At 44.7% G+C, this 27,968-nt stretch overlaps 1 protein-coding gene across 4 annotated transcripts; it reads left to right on the top strand.

The window, feature by feature from the left end:
* Positions 1 to 5,702: 5,702 nt before the first annotated feature.
* ss18 (SS18 subunit of BAF chromatin remodeling complex) lies at positions 5,703 to 16,595 on the top strand. Of its 4 annotated transcripts, none has more exons than XM_089008433.1 (11): positions 5,703 to 5,862; positions 6,230 to 6,306; positions 6,394 to 6,478; positions 7,643 to 7,799; positions 8,525 to 8,755; positions 8,826 to 8,996; positions 9,282 to 9,359; positions 10,426 to 10,548; positions 11,271 to 11,401; positions 11,750 to 11,813; positions 14,731 to 16,595. In XM_089008433.1, exons 1-10 carry the CDS (start codon positions 5,794 to 5,796, stop codon positions 11,765 to 11,767), a joined length of 1,140 nt encoding a protein of 379 aa, XP_088864559.1. In that variant the 5' UTR covers positions 5,703 to 5,793; the 3' UTR covers positions 11,768 to 11,813; positions 14,731 to 16,595. The 4 variants fall into 4 exon arrangements, with proteins under 4 accessions (XP_088864559.1, XP_088864560.1, XP_088864558.1 ...); XM_089008434.1 differs by lacking the exon at positions 14,731 to 16,595 and adding an exon at positions 11,944 to 14,724; XM_089008432.1 differs by lacking the exon at positions 11,750 to 11,813.
* The last annotated feature ends 11,373 nt before the right edge of the window (positions 16,596 to 27,968 follow it).

The following is a 27,968-nucleotide window of genomic DNA, read 5'->3' as shown; positions in this document are numbered from 1 at the left end:
CGTACTAAACGGTACTAATTATACATAAAAAGACTAGAAATGTGCAAGGGAAATGAAAATAATATCGTAATAAGCGGTACTATCGTTATAACCGATATCGATATAACGAGACTTTACTGTATATATATATATATATATATATATATATATATATATATTATCCGTAACGCGGACAATAATGCGCGTTACGGATATTCTAATATATATATGATAACGAACGAAGTGGAGTGTTTGGGATCCCAAAGCAGGCGACAGAGAAGTACCAACAAAGCAGGATGTTTATTCACAAACAAAAGAAAACACAGCGAGTAAGAAGGCAGGTGGTGATCCGACCTGCTTACTACGGCAGAAAGCAAATGGCACACGAGGGTGCAAAATTACACAATCCCGGAAGATGACATAAGCTAATTGGACGCGGGGAGAATACCTCGGACCGGATACAATCGCACATCGGAGAAAGAGTCCAGGTACGGTAGAGTGGCGAGGTGAGTGAATCATCCGGCATTGGCGAGGTGACCGCGAACCGTATAAATGCCCCATGTGGAGGGCGGCCGGGAGAGGCAGCCTCGCCCCCCCCCCCTCCCGCTGTCAACTCGCACGTGACAGTACCCCCCCCCCCCCGACCCTCAACGGACGCCTCCTGGCGGACCACCCGGCTTACACGGGTACGCCTCGTGGAACGCCTGTAGAAGCACCGGGTGGAGGATCCAGGCTAGGGGGACCCACTGACGATCCTCCGGTCCGTAGCCCTCCCAGTCGACCAGGTACTGGAAGCCCCTACCCATGCGCCGTGAGTCCAGGATCTCCCGCACAGTGTAGATTGGTCCTCTGTCCACCACCTGCGGAGGGGGAGGCTGGGCAGGACGGGGGGGGCAAGGGGCTGGATTCCACCGGCTTGATGAGTGACACATGGAATACTGGGTGGACCTTCATCGTGGGTGGCAGCCGGAGCCTGACCGAGACCGGACTGAGGATGGCCTTGATGGGGAAAGGGCCCGCGAAGCGCGGCCCCAATTTGGCTGACGTTCCGGCCAGCCGGAGATCCCTAGTGGAAAGCCACACCTCCTGCCCGACCTGGTAGTCCGGTGCCTGGCGGCGACGACGATCCGCGACCCGCTGGTTCCGGGCCGCATTATGCGACAGGGCTGCCCTGGTCTCCCTCCACACCCGATGGGCCTGCCAAAGATGGTGCTGTATCGACGGGACCTCCACTTCGCCTTCCTGTGTGGGGAAGAGCGGCGGCTGGTAGCCATATAGGCTGACATGAACGGGGACCGACCTGTGGCTGACGAGACGAGGGCGTTGTGGGCGTATTCCACCCATGGAAGATGGACGGCCCAGGCGGAGGGACGATGGAGGCATACGCAGCGCAGAGCCGCCTCCAGGTCTTGGTTCTTCCGCTCGGTATGGCCGTTGGATTGGGGGTGGTACCCTGATGACAAGCTGGCTGACGCCCCCATGGCCCTGCAGAATCGCTTCCAGACCCGGGACATGAACTGAGGACCCCGGTCAGACACGATGTCCATAGGGATCCCTGGAGACGGACGACATGGTTGACCAGGAGGGTGGCCGTCTCGATGGCGGACGGCAACCTGGCCAACGGCACAAAGTGGGCCGATTTAGAAAAACGGTCCACCACCGTGAATGATAAAGTCCAAGGAGATGTGGGACCAAGGGTGCGGAGGAACTGGAAGCGGGCGGAGCAGCCCCGCCGGGGGCTGGTGGGACACCTTGCCGCAGGCGCACGACAGGCAGGCCTTGACGAAGTCCACCACGTCATTGCGGAGCCGTGGTCACCAGAACCGCTGGGCGATGAGGTGCGCGGTGTGTCTTACCCGGGGGTGACAGGCCACCTTGGAAGCATGCCTGTCTTGGAAGCATGAACAGTCTCCCTGCTGGACATTCATTGGGTGCCGGGGTACCTTGTAGCGCCTCCTGGACTTTCCGCTCCACCTCCCATCTGAGCGGCCCCAAAATCTGGCGGCCCGGCAGGATGGGTTCCACGCAGTCGTCCTTCTCCGCCAGTTCGTGGATCCGAGAGAGGACGTCAGGCTTGGTGTTTTTTGTCCCTGGGCGGTAAGTGAGGGTGAAGGAGAAGCGTGTTAGAAAGAGCGCCCACCGTGTCAGGCGAGAGTTCAGCCTCTTGGCTGAACGGATGACCGCCAGGTTCTTGTGGTCCATGAACATGGTGAACGGCTCTTTGGCCCCCTCGAGTCAGTTCCTCCCCTCCTGCAGGGCCCACACGACTGCGAGAAGCTCCCGGTTGCCCACGTCGTAGTTAGACGTGTGGTCGACAGGAGAAGAAGGCGCAAGGGTGGAGTCTCTGGTCGACTGGGGAGCGCTGAGAGAGCACCGCTCCCACTCCGGAATCTGACGCGTCCGCGTCCACCTCCACCTCCACGGTGAAGGCGGAGTTGGGGTCCGGGTGATGGAGGACTGGTGGGTTGGTGAAGGCCCGTTTAAGTAGACGAAAGGCGGCGTCGACCTCTTCCGACCACCTAAACGGGGTTTTGGAGGAGGTTAATTGAGTCAGGGGTAGCGCCTTCTGGCTCTAATTACGGATAAAGCGGCGGTAGAAGTTAGCGAAACCCAAAAACGTTGCAGTTGCTTGCGCGTAGTGGGCGTCGGCCACTCTACCACCTCTTTGGTCTTGGCAGGATCCGCTCTGAGTTGGCCCCGCTCAACGATGAAACCCAGGAAGGAGAGGGACTGGATGTGGAATTCGCATTTTTCGGCCTTGACGAAGAGTCTGTTCTGCAGCAGCCGCTGCAGAACCAGCCGGACGTGCTGCCGATGTTCGTCGAGGGACTCTGATAAAATCAAAATGTCATCGAGATAGACAAAACAAAATACATTCAGAAAGTCCCTCAGCACGTCATTTATGAGGCTTTGGAAGACGCCGGGGGCATTGGTCAACCCGAACGGCATTACCAAATACTCGAAATGTCCCAAAGGAGTCTTAAATGCGGTCTTCCACTCGTCCCCCTCCTTGATGCGGACCAGGTGATACGCGTCCCGGAGGTCCAGTTTAGTGAAGAAGGTGGCGGACTGCAGTGGCAAGAAGGCTGAGTCGATCAGAGAAATGCCCCATGTCCGTGATTAGCGAATTGACAGCAGGTGGAGGGCAGCCGGGAGAGGCAGCCCAGCCCCCCCGCTGTCAACTCGCATATATATATATATATATATATATATATATATATATATATATATATATATATATATATGTATATATATATATATATATATATATAAATCCTCGTCTCACCCACCATGGGTGGTGTCTGTCCCCCATTTCAGCTCGGGTCCTCTACCAGACGCCAGGAAGCTTGAGGGTTCTGCGCAGTATCCGTGCTGTTCCCAGCACTGCGCTTTTCTGGACCGAGATGTCCGATGTTGTTCCCGGGATCTGTTGCAACCACTCGTCGAGTTTGGGGGTCACTGCCCGAGTGCTCCGACCACCACAGGCACGACTGTCACCTTTACCTTCCAGGCTCTCTCCAGCTCCTCTCTGAGTCCTTGGTATTTCTCGATTTTCTCATGTTCCTTCTTTGTGATGTTTCCATCACTCGGGACCGCTACATCCAGGACAACGGCTTTCCTTTCCAATATCTGGTTGGCTGGCCATTACCATCTTGTCAGTCTGTATCTGGAAGTCCCACAGGATCTTTGCTCGGTCATTCTCCACCACCTTGGGAGGTGTTTCCCATTTTGACCTTGGGGTTTCCAGTCCATACTCCGCACAGATGTTTCGGTAGACTATGCCAGCCACCTGGTTATGGCGCTCCATGTAGGCTTTCCCTGCCAGCATCTTACACCCTGCAGTTATGTGTTGGATTGTCTCAGGTGCCTCTTTGCACAACCTACACCTTGGGTCTTGTCTGGTGTGGTATATCCCTGCCTCGATGGCTCTGGTGTTCAGGGCCTGCTCTTGGGCAGCCAGGATGAGTGCCTCTGTGCTGTCCTTTAGGCCAGCCCTCTCTAGCCACTGATAGGACTTCTTGAGATCAGCCACTTCTGCTATGGTTCGGTGGTACATCCCGTGTAGGGGCTTTTCATCCCATGATTGTCCCTCATCCAGCACCTCATCCTCTGTTCCCCATTTTCTGAGACATTCTCTCAGTACATCATCCGTTGGAGCCTTCTCTTTAATGTATTCATTGAGCTGGGATGTTTCACCCTGGACAGTGGCTTTCACACTCACTAGTCCCCGGCCTCTTTCCTTACGGGTTGTGTACAGTCTCAGGGTGCTGGACTTGGGATGGAACCCTCCATGCATGGTGAGGAGTTTTCGGGTCTTAACATCCGTGGTCTGGATCTCTTTCTTTGGCCACCTTATTATTCCTGCAGGGTATCTGATCACTGGCAGGGCATAGCTGTTTATTGCCCGGGTCTTGTTCTTGCCATTGAGCTGGCTTCTGAGGACTTGCCTCACCCGCTGGAGGTATTTGGTCGTAGCCGCTTTCCTTGTTGCTAGTTCGAGGTTGCCATTGGCCTGTGGTATACCTAGGTACTTGTAGCTGTTTTCAATGTCTGCTATTGTTCCTTCAGGGGGTGAGACCCCTTCAGTGTGGACTACCTTGCCCCTCTTAGTCACCATCCGACTACATTTCTCCAGCCTGAATGACATTCCGATATCACTGCTGTAGATCCTGGTTGTGTGGATCAGGGAGTCTATGTCCCTTTCGCTCTTAGCATATAGCTTTATGTCACCATGTAGAGGAGGTGACTGATCGTAGCTCCATTTCTGAGGCGGTATCCATAGCCTGTCTTGGCGATTATCTGGCTGAGGGGGTTCAGTCCTATGCAGAACAGCAGCGGGGAGAGTGCATCACCTTGGTATAAGCCTCATTGGATGGACACTTGCGTTAGTGGCTTGCCATTGGCTTAAAGTGTGGTTTTCCATATCCTCATCGAGTTTTTTATATATATATATATATATATATATATATATATATATATATATATATATATATATATATATATATATATATATATATATATATATCGATGAGAAGGTTTCTTCAGCCGTCATCTGAGAGCTTACACAGACGTATATATATATATATATATATATATATATATATATATATATATATATAGAGAGAGAGAGAGAGAGAGAGAGAGAGAGAGAGAGAGAGAGAGAGAGAGAGAGTGTGTGTGTGTGTGTGTGTGTGTGTGTGTGTGTGTGTGTGTGTGTGTGTGTGTGTGTGTGTGTGTGTGTGTGTGTGTGTGTGTGTGTGTGTGTGTGTGTGTGTGTGTGTGTGTGTGTGTGTCTGTATGCGTGTGTAATCTTTACCATTAATTTTGACCAGTCATGTGTGGCTTCAAGCAAAGGGGGTCCCTCAGGCGGCTCCCACTTAAACCTATGAACCTTATGTTACGGGTCAATTTGACCTGTTTCCATTTTTTTGTGGCAACTAAATCACTGAATATCCTTTCTTTTTACTTTCTTCAAAACAGTATTAAAATAATTCAATGAGATAGAAATATTTTGTCTCTCTTTTAAAGTATGTTTAAAACATCTCAGAAACACAAAACAGTTATTTGAATGTTTTGTGTGGATTTTTACATATGGGTAAAATGGCCCACAACATAATCAACGTGATTTCTTTCCAACATAATATGAGGGTTAAGAGACGGAGCCAGTCTCCAATGAGCCGAATACAACAGCCGTTTCGTTCGCGAACGACACATCACTATTTCAACTGTGTTGGGTTGTCCAGATTTGCTAAGTGTGCGCGCGACTTTTAGCCTTTTATGATCTCGGTCATTTAATTCAGCTCAAGTATCACCATGTCGGTGGCGTTTGCACCCCATAGACAGCGTGGCAAGGGTGATATCACCCCCGCCGGAATACAGAAGGTAATTTATCATTTTGAATGCGTCGCAGAATGGAGGCTGTGCTATTTGAGACCATGCTAGTCTAGTGCTAACCTATATCCATCCTTCCCCGACTGGCTCTGGACGGATTGGGTACAATGATGCGAATCCCGAATGTAAACTCTAAAACACATGCACGTTCGTTTGAGATTTTGTTTTCTACCGAGCTTCAGTCTTAGTGCCAGTGTTTTTTTTGTGTGAGTTCATTTTTAGCAAGCTGGCGAGACACTTCTTTTGTTAGCATCGAACGCACGTTTTATCAAACGCCCCCTTTTAGTACCGCAGTCAAGACAGTCTGTTCGAATTGTATGTCACAGTGGATAACTTGCATTTCTGCTCGCTTTTGCAGCTACTTGATGAAAATAACCATTTGATTCAGAGTATTATGGACTTCCAGAGTAAAGGCAAAACAACAGAGTGTTCACAGTGAGTTATTGTCATCCGTTTTTATGATCATTGAGATTATTTTTTAAACAAATGGACTGTTGGTGATCACCCACTGCACATTGACAGGTATCAACAGATACTGCACAGAAATTTAGTGTACCTGGCCACAATAGCAGACTCTAATCAAAACATGCAGTCTCTTCTCCCAGCAGTAAGTATCTGCATATTTTGGGGTCTTTTTCAAGTAATGATGATGCCCCCACTCCCTTGTTTCCTTCATGTGAATGAATGTGTGTTTGTTTTTATTGTGTGTGTGTGTGTGTGTGTGTGTGTGTGTGTGTGTGTGTGTGTGTGTGTGTGTGTGTGTGCGTATTCACATTGAGTTGTGTGACTAAACCATAAGTGTCCAGCTCAGGGCCTCAAGGGCCACTCTCTTTGAAGTTTTAGATATGTCCCTGCTCCAATACACTTGATGAGGGGAACATCTAAAACATGCATGTCCACATACCTTCCTAGATTGCCACTATCCTGCATATTCACGTTTCTTTCCTCCAAAATACCTGCTACAAATAATCAGCAATGACCATACAGTAAGAATGCTGAAACATGCAGGATAGTGGCCCTTGAGGATCAGACTTTCACGCTTTTGTATGACCATTTTATATTTGAGTTCATGTTGTGTGTTAATTTCGAGTTGAGTAAACGCTGGCGCGTCTGGCTGCCGCTGCTCACCCGTTGAAAAACTTTGACTGACTGTAAAGTGTCCTTGAGAGTTTTGAAAGTCGCTAATAAATGAAATATATTATTATTATTTAATGTTAGTATTTTTGTTATTGTTATTATAATAAAATGCGATTGGTATCTATGTGACGGGTCTACACAGGCCCAATAATTGGCTGGAAACCAGTGTAGGGTGAATCCCGCTTCTCACCCAAATGTCAGCTGGGCTAGGGTCCAACTGTCCCTTGGTTCTAATTAAAAATAAATCATAGAACAAATCTGTCTCATTCCAAGACCATTTTGTATTACATCTTCTCTGTAAGAAAGGGACTGACAAAATAAACCCTGTAACTATCATATGATTAAAAAATGCAACAGATCTTGTGGTAGCCTCAACCTTCTGAACTTTTGCATGGGAATTTAACAGCGACTTTTCCAAAACTAACCAGGCTCTAATGATTATCTTGTCCCAGAGAAGGTGGCATACGTCCAGCTTGCTTGTGACGTTAACGAAGACAAGTTCTTTTGAAATGTGTTCTGCTATAAAATACAAACTCAAAAGTGCAGTGTGTTTGTTTTTGTTTCCTTGTGATTTGTCAGAACGTTGCTGCCCTCCCCCCCCTCCAATTCATTTGTGTGTTACATATATTTGCAGCCACCCACTCAGAACATGAGCATGGGCCCTGGTGGGATGAACCAGAGCGGAGGTCCACCTCAGCCTAGTCACGGTCACAACATGCCCTCCGAGGGTATGGTGGGCTGCGGCCCACCTGGCCCCCACATGCAGAACCAGATGAACGGACAGATGCCTGGTAAGTAGAATTTGCCTCTATTTTGTGCCGTTTTTCTATCCCCTTCCCTGTTCTCCTTCATTTCTTCTCACTTCGGTTGCTTAGCAACAGTGCAGACCTGCCACTAAAGGATGATGTCACCTGTTTGTCTTGGACCTCAATTCTTTCTCTTATCGTTATCAACATCCTCTCATCCCAGAGTGCCTACTGATATATTGATGTTTCACATCCTTTATTTAATATATTTTTGGGGGGGGATTTTTGTTGAGAAAAAAGAAGCCTCAATATTATTCACATGAATGTCGGCAAAATAGATAGAGAGAAAAATTGCTTGTTGATTAATTGTTGCAATCTTATATTTTGGAGTTCCTAATTTAAACATACTGAAATATATGTACACATAAATGCAAAGTGGATTGGATTTGATTGGATTGGATTTGCCTTTATTAGTCTCGCAGTGGAAAAAATTACATTTCACAGCATAAAAGTTATGAAAGGAAGAGGAAAGGAAAGAACGAAATAGAAAAACAAAATACAGGAGCTGCTGGAAAGGCAGCCACTCTCGCATATTCACTATTCTGCGTAATAGCAACATGACCTCAGCGTCATTCACGCATCGGACAAGTGGTTAGCGTGTCTGAATCCACCACCTTGAATGAAAATCCCACTTGTAAAATAGTCTCCTGTATATAAATCTCTTCAGAGGCCATTGTGAGTTATCTGCATTGTCTGTCATTTATGCCCAGGGCCAAATCACATGCCCATGCAGGGCCCCGGTCCAGGCCCTAACCAGCCCCCAAACATGGCCGCTGGATCTATGAACATGCCGCCGAGCAGCCATGGCTCAATGGGCGGCTACAACCATGCTGTCCCTTCGTCACAGGGAATGCCAGCGCAAAGCCAGATGAACATGACGCAAGGCCAGCCAATGGGCAACTACGGGCCGCGACCCAGTATGAACATGCAACCCAATCAAGGTAAACTTGCAAACTTTGATGTTCATCTCCCACTGCTGTGCTCTTGAGGTTTCTGTCCGATCTGCTTCAGGCCCCATGATGCACCAGCAGCCTCCCTCCCAACAGTACAACATGCCTCCGGGTGGGGGCGGCCAGCACTACCAAGGGCAGCAGAACCCAATGGGTATGATGGGCCAGGTTAACCAGGGCAATCACGTCATGGGGCAGAGGCCGATGCCCCCGTATAGACCGCCTCAGCAAGGTATCCCAGTTCCTGCGTGTATGTGCGACTGTGTGGAAGCTGCCATTGTGGATCTTTCTACTCCCTTTCTCTAACCCACTTTCCTGCACTTCTTACTCTCATTTCTCTCCATGCACCTCCACACGGGTGGCTCACAACCAACTTCAGGTTCCCTGATGCAATACATTTTCAGAGTAGTGGTCCGAAAGCCAAATGCCAACACCTTCCTTCCTCAACCTCACACGTCCGATCCAATCGCACCTTGAATCTACCGTACTTGTGTGTCTGTTGTGTATGTGAATGTAGGACCCCCTCAGCAGTACCCAGGGCAGGAAGACTACTATGGGGACCAGTACAGTCACGCAGGACAGGGAGCCTCAGAAGGTAGGAGAAATCCCTCCAGTCAGACCAGCACTTGTGTTAACACACAAATGATGCAATGAGACGGTGTGATTCAAAACGCCCCCTCAAGTGCCACTTAGCAGTTTTTTTGACGACGATACTAGTGCAGCGTGTTCTACCGGAAACAAATTCCTTGTGTGTTCTACATACGTGGCAATAAAGATGATTCTGATTCTGATTCTGAAGAACACACTCATCCCCGTTACTTTATTAAATTCGAGGTGGGGAACGTGTGACCATAGTTGAAGAAATGACATCATCGCTTCCCAAATTGTGTACACCATCGACCAATGATCAGCAGTCTATTCAATCATCAGATTTTTTTTCCTGCCATACATCTGCAGCTGCTTGCGAAACATAACCACATCCACACGGATGCTGAACATCCTTAACCCCTTTACTTTCTTTATTCATTCAACATTTACTTTGTATGTACCCCCACCTCCCTTCTACTAACAACACTCCTTTTCTTTGATTTTTCATACCTAACAAAACATTTCCTTTGAAAATAAGGGCAGCAATATTTTTCCTATTACCATGAACAGGGTGATGACGGACTTTTGTGAATTGTCTTCAGATGTGTAATAGTGTTCGGAGTACATTACACACAATACTTGGTTTTCATATTCAATTGTGATTGATAAGGCAAAGCGTGGAGATTCTGTGTTGTTGAACTGAATGTGTGCAGTCCATAGTTGCAGCTAAGTGCCATTTCTCTTGAATGTATACATTTTTCGTGTTATACATTAGCAACCATAGCTTGGGCAATTCAATTCTTCCTTGACAATGGTGCTATGTTGTTTGTGCTTACAAAAACAAAGTACAACAAAACGGTGTAGTATATATGTGGCCCCTCAAAACTCTGTTTCCTGATCATGCATTATTCCCCATGGTAGAGATTTTTTTTGTGTGTGTATGTGTGCGCGTGCATGTGTGTTGCCTATCACCGACTGTACCGAAAACAACTCTGGAATGCTCCACCATTACCAGTGTCTTGCATTCAATGGGTGTATTAACCCAGTTGTGTCCTGACTCGCACCACTTGAAGGTAATGCCCAGTATGGTCAACAGCAAGAGGCCTATCAGCAAGGCCCCCCACAGCAGCAGGGTTACCCTCCCCAGCAGCAGTATCCTAGTCAGCAGGCCTACCCGCCGCAGCAGCAAGGCTATGGTGAGTTTTATTACCATATTTTACCTCGAGACCGTGACAGCAATAGTAGATTTTAAACGACTGCAGATTATAATCACTTTTTGCTTTGAATTTTAAACTGTTGTTTTATTTGACATTAATTGGAATAATACCAGTAACATCATTATACTTTACTCCCAGAATGCGTATTGACGCCTACCCTCATCTGAAGTAGTGTGACTAAACATGCCCCAAAGCTATTTTTGAAAAGTGGATTTTGTCATCAGTGTGTCTGGAGGCGTGACAGGAATCTGAAAATCCATTTCAACGTAAGCGTTGCCATGGAGTTGTGAAAACATGGTGAGGCACAGTATATAATAGCTTTGGAGGAGACATTTGGTGTTAGATTTGTTTTGATGAATTACTGGCCACATGGTGTCATAAAAGACAGACATATTTAGTACTGTGTTTGGGAGCCTTTTATTGAACATCTTTATTAAATTCATAGAGTTGCTTGTTCAAGGGGACACAATCCAGTGTCGGAACTTTTGTGCCGGTTCCAGGCCCGGATAAATACAGAGTTGTGATAACAGAGCATTGTTATAAATTTTTTGAGGATACTTTCCGAAATCCAGCACAATTTGCCTTGAATCTATGCTGGGCACCACAAAGTCGCGAAACTATCCGGTCAAAAACGGCGCAGATCTATCATTCAGTGCAGATCTATCATTCCTTCATTCTTCTAACCAAAATCTTCATTTTAGGTCCTTCTCAGAATGCCCCAGGACAGTACCCCAACTACCCTCAGGGGCAGGGACAGCAGTATGGTGGCTACCGCCCCCCTCAGCCCGGACCTCCACAAGGCCAGCAGCAGCGCCCTTACGGCTACGACCAGGTGAGTATACGGCCGGCACTGTCAACAGCGAGATTTTATACAGCGCAACTACACATGGGGCCGTAATTTGTCACTCTAGTTTTTTTTTCAATGGTGTGTATTTTGTGCATGCTCTCATTGTATTTGCGCTTACTTGTGTATGTTGCTATTGCCATTCCTGTGTTAATCTCGGTTGTGTATTCTGGCTAATGTGGCACGCCCCCTTCAGGGGAAAAAAATAATAATATTAAGGCTTCTTCCTTAAGTTTGCTGCTAACTGCCGTGTTTCTTCTTGCCCTGTAATATCCTTTGGTCTCAAATGTTCGGGACCAAAGCGACACTTTGACATATTTATCTTTGAATATTCAGGGGCACATGAGGAAATAAAGGCCCGGGGATTTGAACCCCCTGACTAGCTCTATAAGAAGCAAAGGTAAATGGTTGCTGTGAAGACCTCAACATCCAATCTAGATGTTTTGAATACCTAGCCTCAATTTTGCATTTTATGTTTTCCTTCTGTCTCTTTTCTTTCCTTTATTTTCTTCTCCTCTTTCTTTTGTAAGGTGAAAATATTGTCATTTGTGTTCCTTTTTAACATTGTTGGTTAGCCAGGGGTCGAATTCATATGCAAAGAGGTCAGGAAACAGCATGCTTTGCCCAGAGTCAAAATATATACATTCTGTTTGTTTTTACTCAACATATAAAAAAATGTATTTCATTCTTTGGATTGAAGTCATACTATTCAATTAAACATACTTCGACCCCTGTTTAGAAATACATTAGCTACTACTTCCTTGCCCTGAATCTATCTCACTGAACAGACCCATCCTCGAGTACAGTGTTTCTCAAATTTGTTCACATAAAAAAAAAACACACAACCTCCCCAAAAATGTTCCAACAATTCATACTTCTGGTATACAAAATTAGCGGCCTTGTTTACTAATCCAGCAGGTTACTGTGGACTAGAGCAAGTTGGAAGGCTGAACCTATGAACAATTTGTATCTAAACTTGCCAAAAACCATGCATGAAAACCGGGTTTTTTTTTCCGCAAGCAAAAGTACAATGAACCCTGATGGACTGACTGGAATGCTCATACATGAATGAGTGTTAGGGCCACACTGCAAAGCAAATAAACTAAATATGGTCATGAACAAATAAAGTTTTAAACTTACTAGGATAAAAGAAATCATTTATTTGATCGTTTGTTTCTATTATTTTATTTTTTGTTTCTACAGACTTAATGAAAAGATCAAATTGTATTTTTGGGGAAAGTTGAAGAATATAGTAATTGTAACAATTTTACAATGCCAACCAAAATATTGGCAGTGTCTGAAACTCATGACACAAAGTTAGCAGACACCAGGGCAGACAACTCTGAAAAGTTGCCTGCCCGGCCATAAAGTTGCCTGCCCCATTTTTCACAACTTCAAACACAATAAGACGACTAATCGCAAAAAAAACATTGTTGCAAAGTATAAAGGATTTTTTTTAATTAGGGATGTACCTACCACAAATGCTCCCTTGCTTAATCTATGGTAAATATCCCTTGCTGAAGATTTTACTCCAGTTGTCTTTTGTCCATACACTGTTTGCGTTGCGTTATTTGCTACAAGCCATGTCAACTCCTCTTTCCACGATGCTTTTAATACCAATAAATTTAATTTCTAAGCGCCTTTCAAAACTCTCAAGGACACTTTACAGTCACGGGATAATGTACATTCACGTTTTGTAGCGTCATAATTTTTTTAGCTTCTTTTGAATCTTCTGGAGCTGAGGTTCTGTGCGTCTACTTTGGAAAATGATATGCAAATGCACAACCTTATAACGCTCGGGAAAGTCTGAAGCACGAAGCAGGCTTCTGATGGACTGCCGTGCCCAGTATGCAAATTGCCAAACAAATCGGTTTGTTTTCTTCCTTCAGCGATCGGTATTTGGTGAAATTTTAACCTGGATCCTTTGACAAAACGGTTCGTACAGCCAACAATCACACACGATATCACCATCGTACTAAAACGCGAAGTCTGTCATTCATCAAACCGAAAATGAAAGGCATAAGCTTACAAAACAATGATCGAACTCGCTGACAACTGTTGTGTTTACTTGGCTATCGGCCTCCTATAACGCTCCGGAAGCAGAAAGCAGGCTTCTGATTGGCTGCTGTGCCGATTATGCAAATTGTCAAGCGCACCGAAGTGCGCTTGTCAAGTTGTCGGCCGCCCGGGCGGAGACGTTCTGTAAGTTGTACGCCTGTCGTAAAAGTTGCACGCCCCGGGTGTCCGGGCAGATATTGTTTCAGACACTGATAGGTCATGGGATTTTTTTTGGTTATACTTTTACTATACTGGAAGTTTCATGGAAAAATAATACCGGAATAGGCAAATGTTTTAAGGAATTATGTAAACTGAAAATATTCAAGAGAGCTCTCGGATAGGCTCAGATGGGTGCTTACTCTCTGCAGGAATGCAAAATAAATTTAAGATGGAACTTTTTTTTCCTGCTGAGAATTCAAATAGGTCCCTGGACCGTCAGCATTTAAAAAAGCCTTTTTGTTAAACTCTGCCTCTTATTTAAATCAAACAGTTTTGGAGAAAAAGGCCATTTTACTGAAAAAAACCCTTGATTACTGTGAAATGTAGCTCTACTTTTCCATAAAACATATTTTCATTAGAAAATATTTTACAAAAATGCAACTTGTGCCTTTATTTTAAAAAACGTATTTCGTTTTGGAAATACTGAAAAAAAAATCTTAAAATTATGAATAACATTTTCCTTTTTAGAGAATAAAATAAAACCATTGCAAGAAAAAAAGCCCTTTTCCTGGCTCAAATTTTGCCTGTCTCATACGACAAAGACTTTATATAAAACCATAGTAACAACAATATTACAAAATTGGACTTTTCCAGTGTGGTCATAAGACTCCTTTGTAACGAAAAGAAATGGCTTGCATTTTGTTATTCGTCCTCGTTGCACTGATCCGACAGCACAATTGTCCAATCTGCTTCACATGTTTTTATTCATTCACGAACACCTCGTGGTTTTTTGAAGACCACCGGTCAGTCGACTGTGGGGTACACTTTGAGAAACACTACTCAAGCAAATCAAGAGTCCCCACTGTAAAACTCCAGTGTCTCCGGTAGTTTTTAGAGCTCGCCACTTGTGAAGATCTGCTCCCATCTGCTGGTGGATACAGGCAAACGCAGCCATATGTCAGGGCGTTCTGTCTATCATAGAAGTCACAGATGTTTTTGGTGATAGCTCAGAGGTCATTTTTGTCGGACCTTGATGTTTTATTTATATCGAAATCGCTTACTTGAGTCCTGTCACTTTTCTTCCCCATCCTCCCTCACAGGGCCAGTATGGAAATTACCAGCAATGAGAAACGCTTCCCCCTACCCACCACAGATGATATGAGTCACGGCAGCACAAACAACCCTGATGAAAAAAATCCCCATTCCTCACCCTGTTTTTTGGCTCATGAACATGTCTTCTCAACTTATCCTCCTTGCCCCATTTTTGTTTGTTTTTGTGGTCCAGTACTTCTCAAAGCGGCAGTGCCTTGAAGATGGAGCTGCCTTATCCTTGAGCATTGCGCCAACTGTGCGCCTAATTTTATTATTTCCCCCCCCCACGGGCTTGTCAAAATTCCTTCTCCTGTGGTTCATGCTTCAGCTCCTTGTTAATAAGAAGAAGCGATAATGCCAGCAGTGAGTGAAGGCTCTGTAAAAAGGTAGAGGGGAACAGAGTCAAGTTTAGACAGCATCCAAACTTCTTTGTCACGCCTGCCCGTGCAGGTACGCGAGTCTATGTATTCAGTGGTGTAAAAAAATCAATTTAAATTTTATTTCTCTTAGAGATAGATGACTTTGGGTACAACATTGAAGGCGAGTACTAAAATGTATAATGTGTCAAGCAGTTGTTTGGAGAAGGGGGGTGGAGGTTATCAGCACAGTGACATGTTTTTATATGGTAATGCATCTTTGCTTTACTAAATAAGCTGTGCGAACTTGAGTGGTGAAGGAAAACAAAAAAAAAAGAACGATTAGGGCGGGGGGCACAAGATGTGGCCATAGGTTTGTTGGTGTATGTAGCAGAAACTGATTTGAACATCAAGGAAGTGCAACAGTTGTGTACAAAAGAAGCGAAAGGCCACACTGAAAAAATGAAAAGGTGTGAAATTTTGAGACATTTCCAGAATAAATAGTCTATAGTCGTTTTGTTGTGAGAGGGTTTACAAAGTTGTCAAATTTCATCTTTATGCTCATAAAATGCATCATACAATTACCATAATTCATGTCATTATTTATTTTTTGGGACATATCTTAGTTGTTTTTTTCCCTTTAAAATGCTTGCGTGTCAGCCTTTTTTTGCCGCAGACCACATTGTAGTTGTGATCTGCTTTGGAGCAAAAATGATCAGGTTTTCGATATATGTGGTGCAAAACAATTCAAGGACAATTCGATTTGAATATGAAATGATTCAATTGGGGTCAACTCAGAGATTATGATGTGTTTGATGGGGGTATCATATCATTTTTAATGCAATGTAATTTTTACAGGGCCTCTACAATAAAATTTAATGTCTCCCCATATATTTCAAAATGAACCGAATCTAGTCCTTTTATACTTTTAGTTGACCTCAATTAACTTATTTCTTGTAACGTTACAACTTAATCCTGGTGAAAGTTGTCTCACGTATTTTGTTCTTCCAAAATGATTGCTTCATCCTTTTCTTATTTCATTCCTTTAGTTTGTTTTCAGTGTGGCCCTCATACTCATTTCGCCTATTGACTGCAATTTGAAGAAATAAGAGGTCCTAAAATAATTTTTCTGACAGTGTTTGATGGCTAATAATGGTAGAATGTTTTCTTTTATTGGAGCACGTGTCTTGGCTGTTGTGTTTTTTTAAGTAGTGTCACGACTGTCACCTAATGTAATATAAGAAGTGAAACATAATGCTCATGTCACATTTCGGGGCTGCTTGAGCAGTTTCCTGTCACTGGCTTGTTTGATGATGCGTCCCATGTCGAGCAGCGAGAGCGCAACACTGGTCTCTCCTATTGGTTTTATATATACGTAGATATATTTATCGATTATGTAAATCGATATATATCTAGTTCTGTTTTTAAATATTTTGCATTCCCATCCACGCGGCACTCCCATTTGTGCCATGGTAATGTAACACTGTACATTCTGACAATAAATTCGAGGAATCTTTGATCTGTTTTTGCACTCTTGTTCTTAAATTTGGCTGAAAAAACAGCCACCGCTAGTCATTTCTCTCGCTCTAACAAGATGCTCACCGTGACTGCTGAGGCGGTTTTTTTCTTCCCCTCTGCTGTCTAACGTTTCTTGTCATGTAATTTTCGATATATGTGGTGCAAAACAATTCGAGGACGATTCGATTTGAATAAGAAATGGTTAAATTGGGGTCAACTCAGAGATTATGATTTGTTTGATGGGGGTATCGTATCATTTTTAATGCAATGTAATTTTTACAGGGCCTCTACAACAAAATTTAATGATACGTCTCTCCATATATTTCAAAATGAACCGATTCTAGTCCTTTTATACATGTAGTTGACCTCAATTAACTTATTTCTTGTAACGTTACAACTTAATCCTGATGAAAGTTGTCTCAAGTATTTACCTAAAAGTTGTCCCCCACCAAAAATCTACGCTCTCAAAATTAACAACCCCTCCCCATATTATGACTTCATTCACCCAAAATGTTGACTCCCCCATACTATCACATGACTCCATGAAATGATTTGATCAAGTTAATTTGTCTTAATCTCCTCAACGCTAATGACCAGGCGCTGCTCGCCGGCATATCTGCTGTGTCCAGATGTAGCCCCGGAATTAACTTCTTTCTCCCTCTTTAGAAGGAAAGGGGCTATCAGTCACACTGGGGGAGAGTTAGAGATGGTATGCCAAATGTGTGTCCGATATTCTATGATTGTTGAGGGTTTTTTTGGGGGGGAGGGGACGCGTTACCTTGAAAAAATGTGAAAATATTTTGAGGCCTCATTTACTGCTCTGATTTAAACAGCACCTCACAGTCACCACCACTTCCACCATCATCCTGCTGCTCCACAGCTGGCTGGTCCACCCGGCCCAGCTGCCACTGACGATACCAACCCCCCGCTGCCCGCCCACCCCCCTCGTGTCTTGGCAGAGGTGGTTATGGTGGTGTATTGCCCCACCCTTACTGTCAATCCCAGTTCAGCCTGGCAGCTGCTGCTGTTCTTTGCTGTGCCCTCACAGACGGTACCGGGTTACACAAAGTCACTCCTCCTGCGACTGTCTGAAGCTGTTTGGGGACGATGAGGAGGTGCCAAGGCGACTTGCAGTGACGTGCAGTCAGGGGAGGCAGGTGAGGCATAGCCTCACCTGTCATCATGAAAATATCAAATGACAAAATAAATTAAACAGCTATATTTATTTAGTGATTTGTACTTTAGCGTTCTATTCCATTTAACTTCGCCATTTTTGGATTTTTTTTTTCAAATTCGCGGAATTTTCACATTTACCGTTCAAATACTAAGTAGAGATGAGTGGTGAGGCAGCAGCCGGCTGAGCCTCACCATGGATTGCGCAATCACTATGCTAAATGTGCTGGCTTGCTCTGCAGTGATACCGCATTGCTGTCCCTCTGCATATCGCCATTAAAGTGTTTAAAAGCTTTTAGTATATGAACGAAATTTCTACAGTTTAGCTGTTGTATATAATGTACAGTCACTGTACATTATAAACACTGTACTACAGTGTTTATTTTATTTTTATCAAAACTGTGCGAAGGTGAGGCACACAGTTCTCCTGCCTCATGACAGGGGGCGCAGGTGATTCCAGAGATTCTTCTTGCGACTCCTCGGCTGCACAATAATAGAATTAGTGACAGCAAGCTACATTAAACAATTAGCAAGTTAAGTGCAACCATCAAGTCATTTTTTCATGTTGCTTGGCCTTATTTTCAGAATGGAGCATTACATATCTAAATTGAAGAATTTTCTAAACTGGACTTTCAATCGAAGCAGGAGATAATAATTAAAGGAAGACCAACACCGGACTGTATAGCTCACAAACGGTGAGGGTTGGATGTAAATCTCCTGGACAGCTTCTCAGCTTTTTGGCGGAGAAGGATCTCATTGAAACTATTCCTGAGGCGACAAAGTTGCTCCAGCTCGTGCTCACTGTTCCAGCTACTACGGCATCAGTAGGAGAGGTCATTCTCAGCACTGAAAAGACTGAAAACATACAGTCGGAACAGGACTGATCAAGGACGACTTTCTTCACTGGCAGTGATCCCCATCGAGACAGAGACTTTTGAAACTGAAGACAGATAAGGAAGGCTTCAAACAAAGAAGTTATCGATGGCTTTCTTCAGAAGGAGCGGCACATGGACTTCATTTATAAGTAAAGGTAACACGATAATAAGTTTTTCTTTTTTTTCTATGCTACAGTTTGTATATGTATAAAGAATGCTGACATGACATTTTAAACAAAACACGTTCACGGTTGCCAATCAAATGGTGAATAAACCATTGTACTAAGTTCATCCTGTCTACTTGATATCTAATTTTAAGCAGATTCTTTACTTACAGGCAGTGTGGGTGTTCAAATACCTGACATGTTTCGGCGACTACTTCCGCCTTCGTCAGAGTGAATAAACTACTTTGTAGAGTTCATAAGTTTGTAAATCTGACTGTGATGACGTCAGTGCCTCACCCTCCATGAACCTCACCGCACGTCACTGGCGACTTGCCATATATCCTGTTTATACCCACAAAATGTAACATACTAAACACTTCATTTTGGAAACTGTCATAACAAACAAGACAAGTGTTGTGTGTGTGTGTGTGTGTTTTCACAATGAGTTAAAGGACAACCGACGCCTCCAGACAAGTTGTGTCCATAATTTGTAAAATCGCTTCAAATGACTTTTACTGAGCGTATTTTACAAAGATTCCACCGCATATAGCTATATTTTACGTTTTAAGACTCACACTGAATATTCCGGAAGTCATGTTTTTGAGTTGGTTACGAGTCCTGTCGTCACAGAAGGAACACACCTGACCGCGAAAGGACACACTGTAGCAGTCCTTTCATCACGTCAATGCATTTTGCGGTACTTTGTTTGGTCTGAAAACTGTGTTGATGGCGAAATTAAAAGGAAAACACATAAATAATGCGATGGTGAATCCTTGTTTGTTTTGACAAAATTTTTGAGCCCATTGGATTTTTTTTTTCAAAATCGCGGAATTTTCACATTTACCGTTCAAATACTAAGTAGAGACGAGTGGTGAGGCAGCAGCCGGCTGAGCCTCACCATGGATTGCGCAATCACTATGCTAAATGTGCTGGCTTGCTCTGCAGTGATACCGCATTGCTGTCCCTCTGCATATCGCCATTAAAGTGTTTAAAAGCTTTTAGTATATGAACGAAATTTCTACAGTTTAGCTGTTGTATATAATGTACAGTCACTGTACATTATAAACACTGTACTACAGTGTTTATTTTATTTTTATCAAAACTGTGTGCGAAGGTGAGGCACACAGTTCTCCTGCCTCATGACAGGGGGCGCAGGTGATTCCAGAGATTCTTCTTGCGACTCCTCGGCTGCACAATAATAGAATTAGTGACAGCAAGCTACATTAAACAATTAGCAAGTTAAGTGCAACCATCAAGTCATTTTTTCATGTTGCTTGGCCTTATTTTCAGAATGGAGCATTACATATCTAAATTGAAGAATTTTCTAAACTGGACTTTCAATCGAAGCAGGAGATAATAATTAAAGGAAGACCAACACCGGACTGTATAGCTCACAAACGGTGAGGGTTGGATGTAAATCTCCTGGACAGCTTCTCAGCTTTTTGGCGGAGAAGGATCTCATTGAAACTATTCCTGAGGCGACAAAGTTGCTCCAGCTCGTGCTCACTGTTCCAGCTACTACGGCATCAGTAGGAGAGGTCATTCTCAGCACTGAAAAGACTGAAAACATACAGTCGGAACAGGACTGATCAAGGACGACTTTCTTCACTGGCAGTGATCCCCATCGAGACAGAGACTTTTGAAACTGAAGACAGATAAGGAAGGCTTCAAACAAAGAAGGTATCGATGGCTTTCTTCAGAAGGAGCGGCACATGGACTTCATTTATAAGTAAAGGTCACACGATAATAAGTTTTTCTTTTTTTTCTATGCTACAGTTTGTATATGTATAAAGATTGCTGACATGCTACAGAGCTTTGTCGCCATCTTCTGCCTTTTTTGGGTGCGACATTTCCCCCCCAGATGCCTCAAAATGACACAGAATGAATTCTTTAATCGATTGCCAACATGTATGCTTTCTCTTCAGAACTTTTTAAATCATATTCATAGCTGAATGAGTAACAAGAAAGCATGTTCTCTGAATCTGAAGCCATTGTTTTGATTCTCGAGCAAGGCAAGACGTCTTGGCGTGACACCACGAACAAGGTTCTGAAACGGGCCACGTTTCAATTTTTTTGCAATTTCAGCACACTTTAAGTCATTTTATTGGTGTTTTGCATTTGACTAAAAATATCATCCTGCGTGTTTTGGGTATTTTAGATGCTATAAAACATTTTTTTCTGATGTCAGTTCGGAAACAAAAAAGGGTGTCGGTTGTCCTTTAAGTGTCTCAACCACAAGTCAGTGTCAGATCCTTAAGGGCCACTCTCCTGTATGTTTTAGGCGTGTGTGTGTGATGAATGGCAAGCTTGTTTTCGAAGGCTAAGTGTTGTGGTGTTTGATAGTCTTTCTGCATTTGCGTGTGTTGATCAGGCAACCAAATACCCCCCCCCCCCTCCAAGCAGACATGCTCAGAAATCGTCAGCACCTCGAAACTTCTGATCATTGAATCGCCCCGGTTTCCACCTTTTTGTACATTGATGTCACATGAAAATATCCCGTGTTGTGAAATCCTAATTTGCCTGTCGTGTGTATGTTAACGTCTCAGCTCGATGTTGTCTTTGGGAGGCACACCGCCTGGTTAGTTGGAGGGCATCGAAGCAGCGCATCGCCCCGGAGCAGTGCAAGGCTCCTGCCCAATAAAACAGGCAGCATCCCCAGGGCCCCTCCCTCAAGCCTCCAGTCAGCGCTTGTTTTTGCACCATTTATTTAGTATGACACGTCTCCAATTAAACTGTGGAGGCTGCCACATCCCCCCATAACTACCTCTTATACCTCCCCAAAGGCTTTCTGTCACACAGAGAACATGGCTATGAGGGGAGGCTAATGGAGGGGAAGGCACCGAATGGTCGTGGGGGAATGAGGAAAAAGTGGGAGAAGGACTGAAAGAGAGATCATGTCTTCCCTGCCAGCTATGATCACAGTGTCATTTTCGGTCCTGTGTTGACCCGAAGCATCCATAGAAAGGTGCACAGAATTATAATCTTTAAAGATAATCAAATGCTCTAATGTTGCTCGATTGGTATATACAAATTGGATTATATATACCGTATTTTCTGGTGTGTAAGGCGCATTCAAAAGCCTTCATTTTCTTCAAAAGATGACCCTGCGGCCTATCGGTAGGTGCTCCTTAGATGATTATTGAGCCACAACAGCACTCGCAACTACTGTCAGCATGCACTGACTCAATTTTCCCCCTAGTAGAAGTAGTGCGTAACACCAGTCTACTAATATGGTGTGCCATGTATTTGAAAAACCTATTTATATATTTACAACACAAACTAGGAGTTATCAGAACCCTCCAGCATAGGGCTAAACTAATACCAACTAGCATTGAAGGTAGAGAAAAGGAGTCAAAACATATCAGGAGAGCACTCACTAACTGTGGGTACTGTAGCATATGTCACACTGCTACAGAATGTTGCGACAGGTCGTAAAGCAGCGGTGACGTCACGACCGCAGGTAGACTAAGATGGTGGCACAATAAACACGTTGACAAAGCAACTCTCCTCCTCTCATTCCTCCGGACACAACATTGGCGACGAAGATGGACTTCTACACAGCTCCCCTCCCCTCGTTTCTCGCGCTCCCCGGTGAGCCACCAGTCCCGTGGTCCCGCTGGTATGACTCGTTTACGACGTATCTGACGGCGACCGGACTAAACGAGGCAAGCAAAGCACGCCGAACGGCTATGCTAATACACAGTTTAGGTAGTGAGGGGCAGCGCATTTTTCGCTCTCTTGGACCCGTGAAGACATACGGGGATTGTGTCACTTTATTGGCCCGACATTTCGCCCCACCTCAGGGCGTGATTGTCCGGCGGATTGCCTTCCGTCAACGACGGCAACGAACAGGCGAGTCGGTACACCACTACGTTGCCGACTTGCGGTGTTTAGCGGGCCTCTGTAAATTCGGCCGCTTGGAGGAGGAAATGATTAGGGATCAACTCGCCGAGCACACGATTGATCCCAAACTACGGGAGAAACTGTTATTGTCCCCTGACGACCTCCCACTATCGAAGGCTGTGGAGATGGCGTTCCAATTGGAGAACGCAGCACAACTAACGGCTCGGCTTGTGAACCCACCCACACCTTCACACTCTCCCGCATTGGCACAGATTGTTGCTCCAACCTCGCCACTCCCAGAAGCCACCGCCACCTACGACTCCACCTCTACATACGACGGTGCAGAGATAAATGTGGCCAGACGTCAAGGGGCCGATGCACGCACGCCTTGTGCCAACTGTGGGTCAGCCTCACACCCCACACGTGCGCCCACTTGCAGAGCCACCGGACAACGATGCCAACGCTGCGGGAAGATGAATCATTTCGCAAGGATGTGCCGCTCTGCTCCCACCTTCACTTACGACCGTACCGAGATAAATGTCGTCAGACATCAACGGGCCAACACACGCAGACCTTGTGCCAACTGTGGGTCTGCCTGGCACCCGACACGCGCGCCAACTTGCAAAGCCATTGGACAGAGATGCCAGCACTGCGGAAGGAGGAACCACTTCGCCAGGATGTGCCGCTCTGTTCCCACGTCAACATACCCGCCACGCCTCTCACCAGACCAGCCGAGGCGAACCACCATCCACTGCGTGGGCTCGCGCGCCAAGCCATTCAAGTGGTGCACAGTGGAACTGGATGGAGTGAGCTTACCACTCCTGCTCGACACGGCAGCCTCCAGGTCACTGTTGAACGTGTCCACAGTTCGACGGCTATTTCCTCATCTCCAGATCGAGGCCGACGCTGAGGACTTGTTTGGCTATGGCCAAACTAAGATTGGTATGGTGGGCACTGCCACCTTCACAGTGCGCTATGGCTCGAGGACTCTCCCCCCCTTCACCTTCCAAATATCCCGTCATGGCGCCAACCTCTTGGGCTTGGACTTGTTTTGTGCACTCGGCTTTTCCATCTCTGACAATGCGGGTGCCACAATTCACCCCCAGGCCAACGGGGGTGGAGAAAGCTCCAACCAAGCAGACGGCCTCCCTTACTCTTCCTCAGCCAGCAGAGGGCCCAACGAGAAGCGCCGGACGAAGCAACGCACACTTACTGTGTCGGACTGGGTCCGCATTCGCCGGCCGTGCTGCTCTCACAAATTGGACTCATTCTGGACAGCACCAGTCCAGATTACCGCCCAAAGCGGACCGACCACCTTCTGTCTGGCTGACGGGTCGCGTTGGCATGCCAGCCGCCTAAGGAGAGTGGCGGCACCGACCCCCTCGAACGACTTCTCAAGCAAAGACTACTGACGTCCTGTCACACATCAGAGAACACCGATGGGACGCCTCGAAGAGCGTCGTGAACCAGCCGTGCCCGTGGGGCCAGAGCCTCGGCCAGCTCGCGTTCGTCTTTGCCCTTTGGTAATTTGGACAATTATCACATATTTTGAGACCCTAGCCAGTGCTTAGCCTATCGCGTGGCAGAATAACCCACACGGCTAAGCAGGGAAACCGGCAGTCTACCCGGTTTCCCTTGTTAATTCTCAGGATACAAAAAGAAGAGGAGTAGCAGTACCTTACATTGCAGGAGTTTCTAAAAAATTACAAAGAGTCCTTTGGCAACATAAAATTCCTACTTATTTCAAACCGATAAACACGTTAAGGCAAATCAGTGCATCCAAATGAAAAACAAAGTAATGTAGTTTATTCCATACATTGTAAGAATGAAAATTGTAAAGAGCAGTACATTGGGGAGACTCAACAAATTCTCCAAAAAAGACTTTATCAACATCGCAGGGATAATACAAGTGAGCCTCAATCGGCAGTACATTTGCACCTAAAAGCTAGCAACCACTCATTTGACGACAATGAGGTTAAAATCTTAGCGAAAGAACAAAGATGGTTTGAAAGGGGGGTAAAAGAATTGGATTGGATTGGATTTGCCTTTATTAGTCTCACAGGGGAGAAATTTACATTTCACAGCAGCAAAGTGATGAAAGGAATTAAAGTAGAAAAACAAAATTAATAAGCGATTCTTATAAAACAACAAAATCCTTCATTAAACCGGTCCGGTGGGGTGAGGTTCAATTTGGATCGTTCATACAATAGCCTGCTTAGGCAAAACAGGTTAGGCAACATTCGTAATGCTGATGAGGTGATACCGGTGGGAGTGGGGGAAATAGGCCAGTCGTTAGTCAGGAACAATCAGTGGGGCCACAGGGAGGGGTCCTCTGCTCCCCCCAACCTGAGAGTAGGGACCTATCATAGCTGTGTCTGGCGCCGCCATGTCTGGACATTAGGGATATGTAAATAGGGCCGACACGACCAGTCAGACTTTAGTTCGCTGACGAAGCACTTGGATAGGAGGCGAAACGTCCGAAACCTTCAAATTTGTACAGATGACGGCTGAAGAAACCTTCTCATCGATGGACCACTCCTGTACAACTGAGAGCTTACACAGACCTATTTATATATTATATTGTTCTTGTTTTCTTTCATTCATTGAAGGTGCACCTTATACTTCGGTTTGCATTTACATGGAAAGAGTTTTAAAATACACCATTAATTGGGGGTGTGCCTTATACTCTGGTGTGCCTTAGTACACTGAAAAATATGGTGTGTTCATACACTATATGTATGTGTGTGTGTACTGTGTATACGTCAGTGGTGGGCCGTCAGGGCCAGCAAGGCCTTCTCTGCTGGCCTAACATAATCAGAATTCATTATCATAATTATAATAAAAGTCAATTTCATTAAAAAAGTATTTTTTCTAAATATAGGTGTATATATAATTATTCTACATACTGTTTTCTTGATGTTATATTACATCCATTTGGTTCTGCTCCTTTCAGTGTTTTAGTTTTAGGTCAGAGTTCTTAATCCAAGCAGAATTCAGCTAGTTTGTGTCTCCAGGCTGTATGAAATCTGACCGACGCCTTCAGAATCAACAGTGAGGGCGTCTGTGTGCTGTACATGAACGGGCACATGTAGTTGATATACAGTTGCGATAGCCAATCAGATCACGAGTTGGCACAGTAAGGCCAGCTAGAGGGCCTCGCGTTGAACATGACGTACGCGTCCTGTGATTGGATACTCACTTTACCTCAGCCCTCAGCGGAGGCAGCGCTATGCAAATCAAACAAGCTGACAACAGATCAGACCCGGAAACATTAGCAGAAAAACCAAGTATGTCTACTCGCTTTTTTAACCCACAATGGCTGAAGGAGAGGACAACTCGCTGTCGCATGTAGGTAAGCCTATTCTCAAGAACAAATGAAAAAGATTTGTTTAATTTTATCACATGAGCCGCCATCGGTCGCGCTATTGGTCGACTTGGCCGTGTAACTTTGTCATGTGACACGCCATCGGTCGCGCCATTGGTCGACTTGGTCACGTGTCTTGGTTACGTGTCACGCCATCAGTCGCGCCATTGGTCGACTTGGTCAGGTGACTTGGTTACGTGCCCAGCACCCGTGTAGCAGAGCCATTTTCATTTTCAGACGCTAGCTCGTGTGTAGCAGACGAGATTGAAGTGTTTGTGTTAAAAGGTAAAAATGGGAAGCAGAAGAAGATTGATGACTTTTTTAAATTGTATACATAATACAGTAAGATGTAAGCGTTGCAGTTTCCCTGTTGTGTTATGTACATGCCCACTGTACTGTATATGAATGCAATCGTTTTTTGCAACAATGTTTCTTGTTTTGTCTGCTGAAGCGCGATGATTTTGAAAATTAACATTCCATACTGTGTATTAAAGGACAGCCGATGTCACTTTTTATTCAAATGCAAATAAAAATGACTTAACGCCAAGACGTCTTGCATTGCTTGTGAATCCAAACAATGGCTTCAGATTCGGATAATATGCTTTCCTGTTACACATCCAGTTATGAATATGTTTCAAATACACTGTAGTTCTGAAGATTAAAGCATACATGTTTACAATCATTAAAGAATTATATGTGCCATTTTGAGGCAACATTGGGGGAACATCTCTCACCCAAAAAAAAGGGAGCTAATGGCCAGCTCCGTTTCTTATATAGCGCTTGGCTGCCCTCTTTTGGCGGCTTTTGTTTAATGCAGTTCGGCACAGGATCGGATATATCGATAGTCCCGGTTATATCGATATTTTTCGGACTCCCTTGAATATCGATATATCGAGACTTTACTGTGTATATATATATATATATATATATATATATATATATATATATATATATATATATATATATATATATATATATACACACATGTATCTGTATGTGTATATATGTAACGGAGTTGTGCACTTAGATTATTAAATTATGAAGGAAGTGACGCAACGGCGCACAGCGTGGCACTATGTCCCGCCCATAGTTTCCAGAACAATCTCGAGGAGATTCAGGGTGAGTCGCAATTTTCTGATGGTCTTGATTAACGCGCATTTTCATGACAATATCTTATTTTGTTTCCCCTTTTGTACTGTCTAGTGTTATCTAATTAGTTCCCTTATTCATTTTGAGTCCAGATTACTTTTTGTGTCATTATTTACTTCACGTTTTGTCGAGTGGAACTTTGGAGCACATGTGCTTCATAGTGCTTTTCTATTGCGCAGTTAATCACAAGACGAAACCCATGCGACTTCACCCATCCCTTCTGCCATACTGTGTTGCAGGTAATAATTGTTTCATTTCGTTTTTATTGAACAATATTTAGTTTCTTGTGTCGTGTTTCATTTGCCCGTGAGTGTCCGTGGCGGGTTGAACTGTGCGCCAGCCATTACAAGCGCACCGCGTGTTCTGCCGAGTCTCCGCCCATGATGCGTTCAGGGACATCTTGTAAATGCACCGCGTGTTCTGCCGAGTCTCCGCCCATGATGCGTTCAGGGACATCTTGTAAATAACAGTGAACTTGTGTTGTATTGTCTTTTTCTGTAAATAACCACTATACGATCACACGTTGTTAATTCTGTTTTGTTATCTACAATGTTTTGCATTTGAGAACAATCTTTCAACAATTCCCCAAGCCATTAACTCTTTGAACTCTTTCAACAGTAGCCAAAATGGAACTGTATAGTGCCACTTAGCAGTTTTTTTGACAACGATACTAGTGCAGCGTGTTCTACCGGAAACAAATTCCTTGTGTGTCCTACATACTTGGCAATAAAGATGATTCTGATTCTGATTCTGATCTCAAGGAGATTCAGGTTAATCACAAGACGAAACCCATGCGACTTCACC

The sequence above is a fragment of the Hippocampus bargibanti genome, linkage group LG11, assembly GCF_051943395.1.
Source record: "Hippocampus bargibanti isolate YZ-2025 linkage group LG11, ASM5194339v1, whole genome shotgun sequence".
NCBI classification, from domain to species: Eukaryota; Metazoa; Chordata; class Actinopteri; order Syngnathiformes; family Syngnathidae; genus Hippocampus; species Hippocampus bargibanti.
Note: the sequence above shows the minus strand (reverse complement) of the source record. Positions and strands in the feature narration are given on the sequence as shown.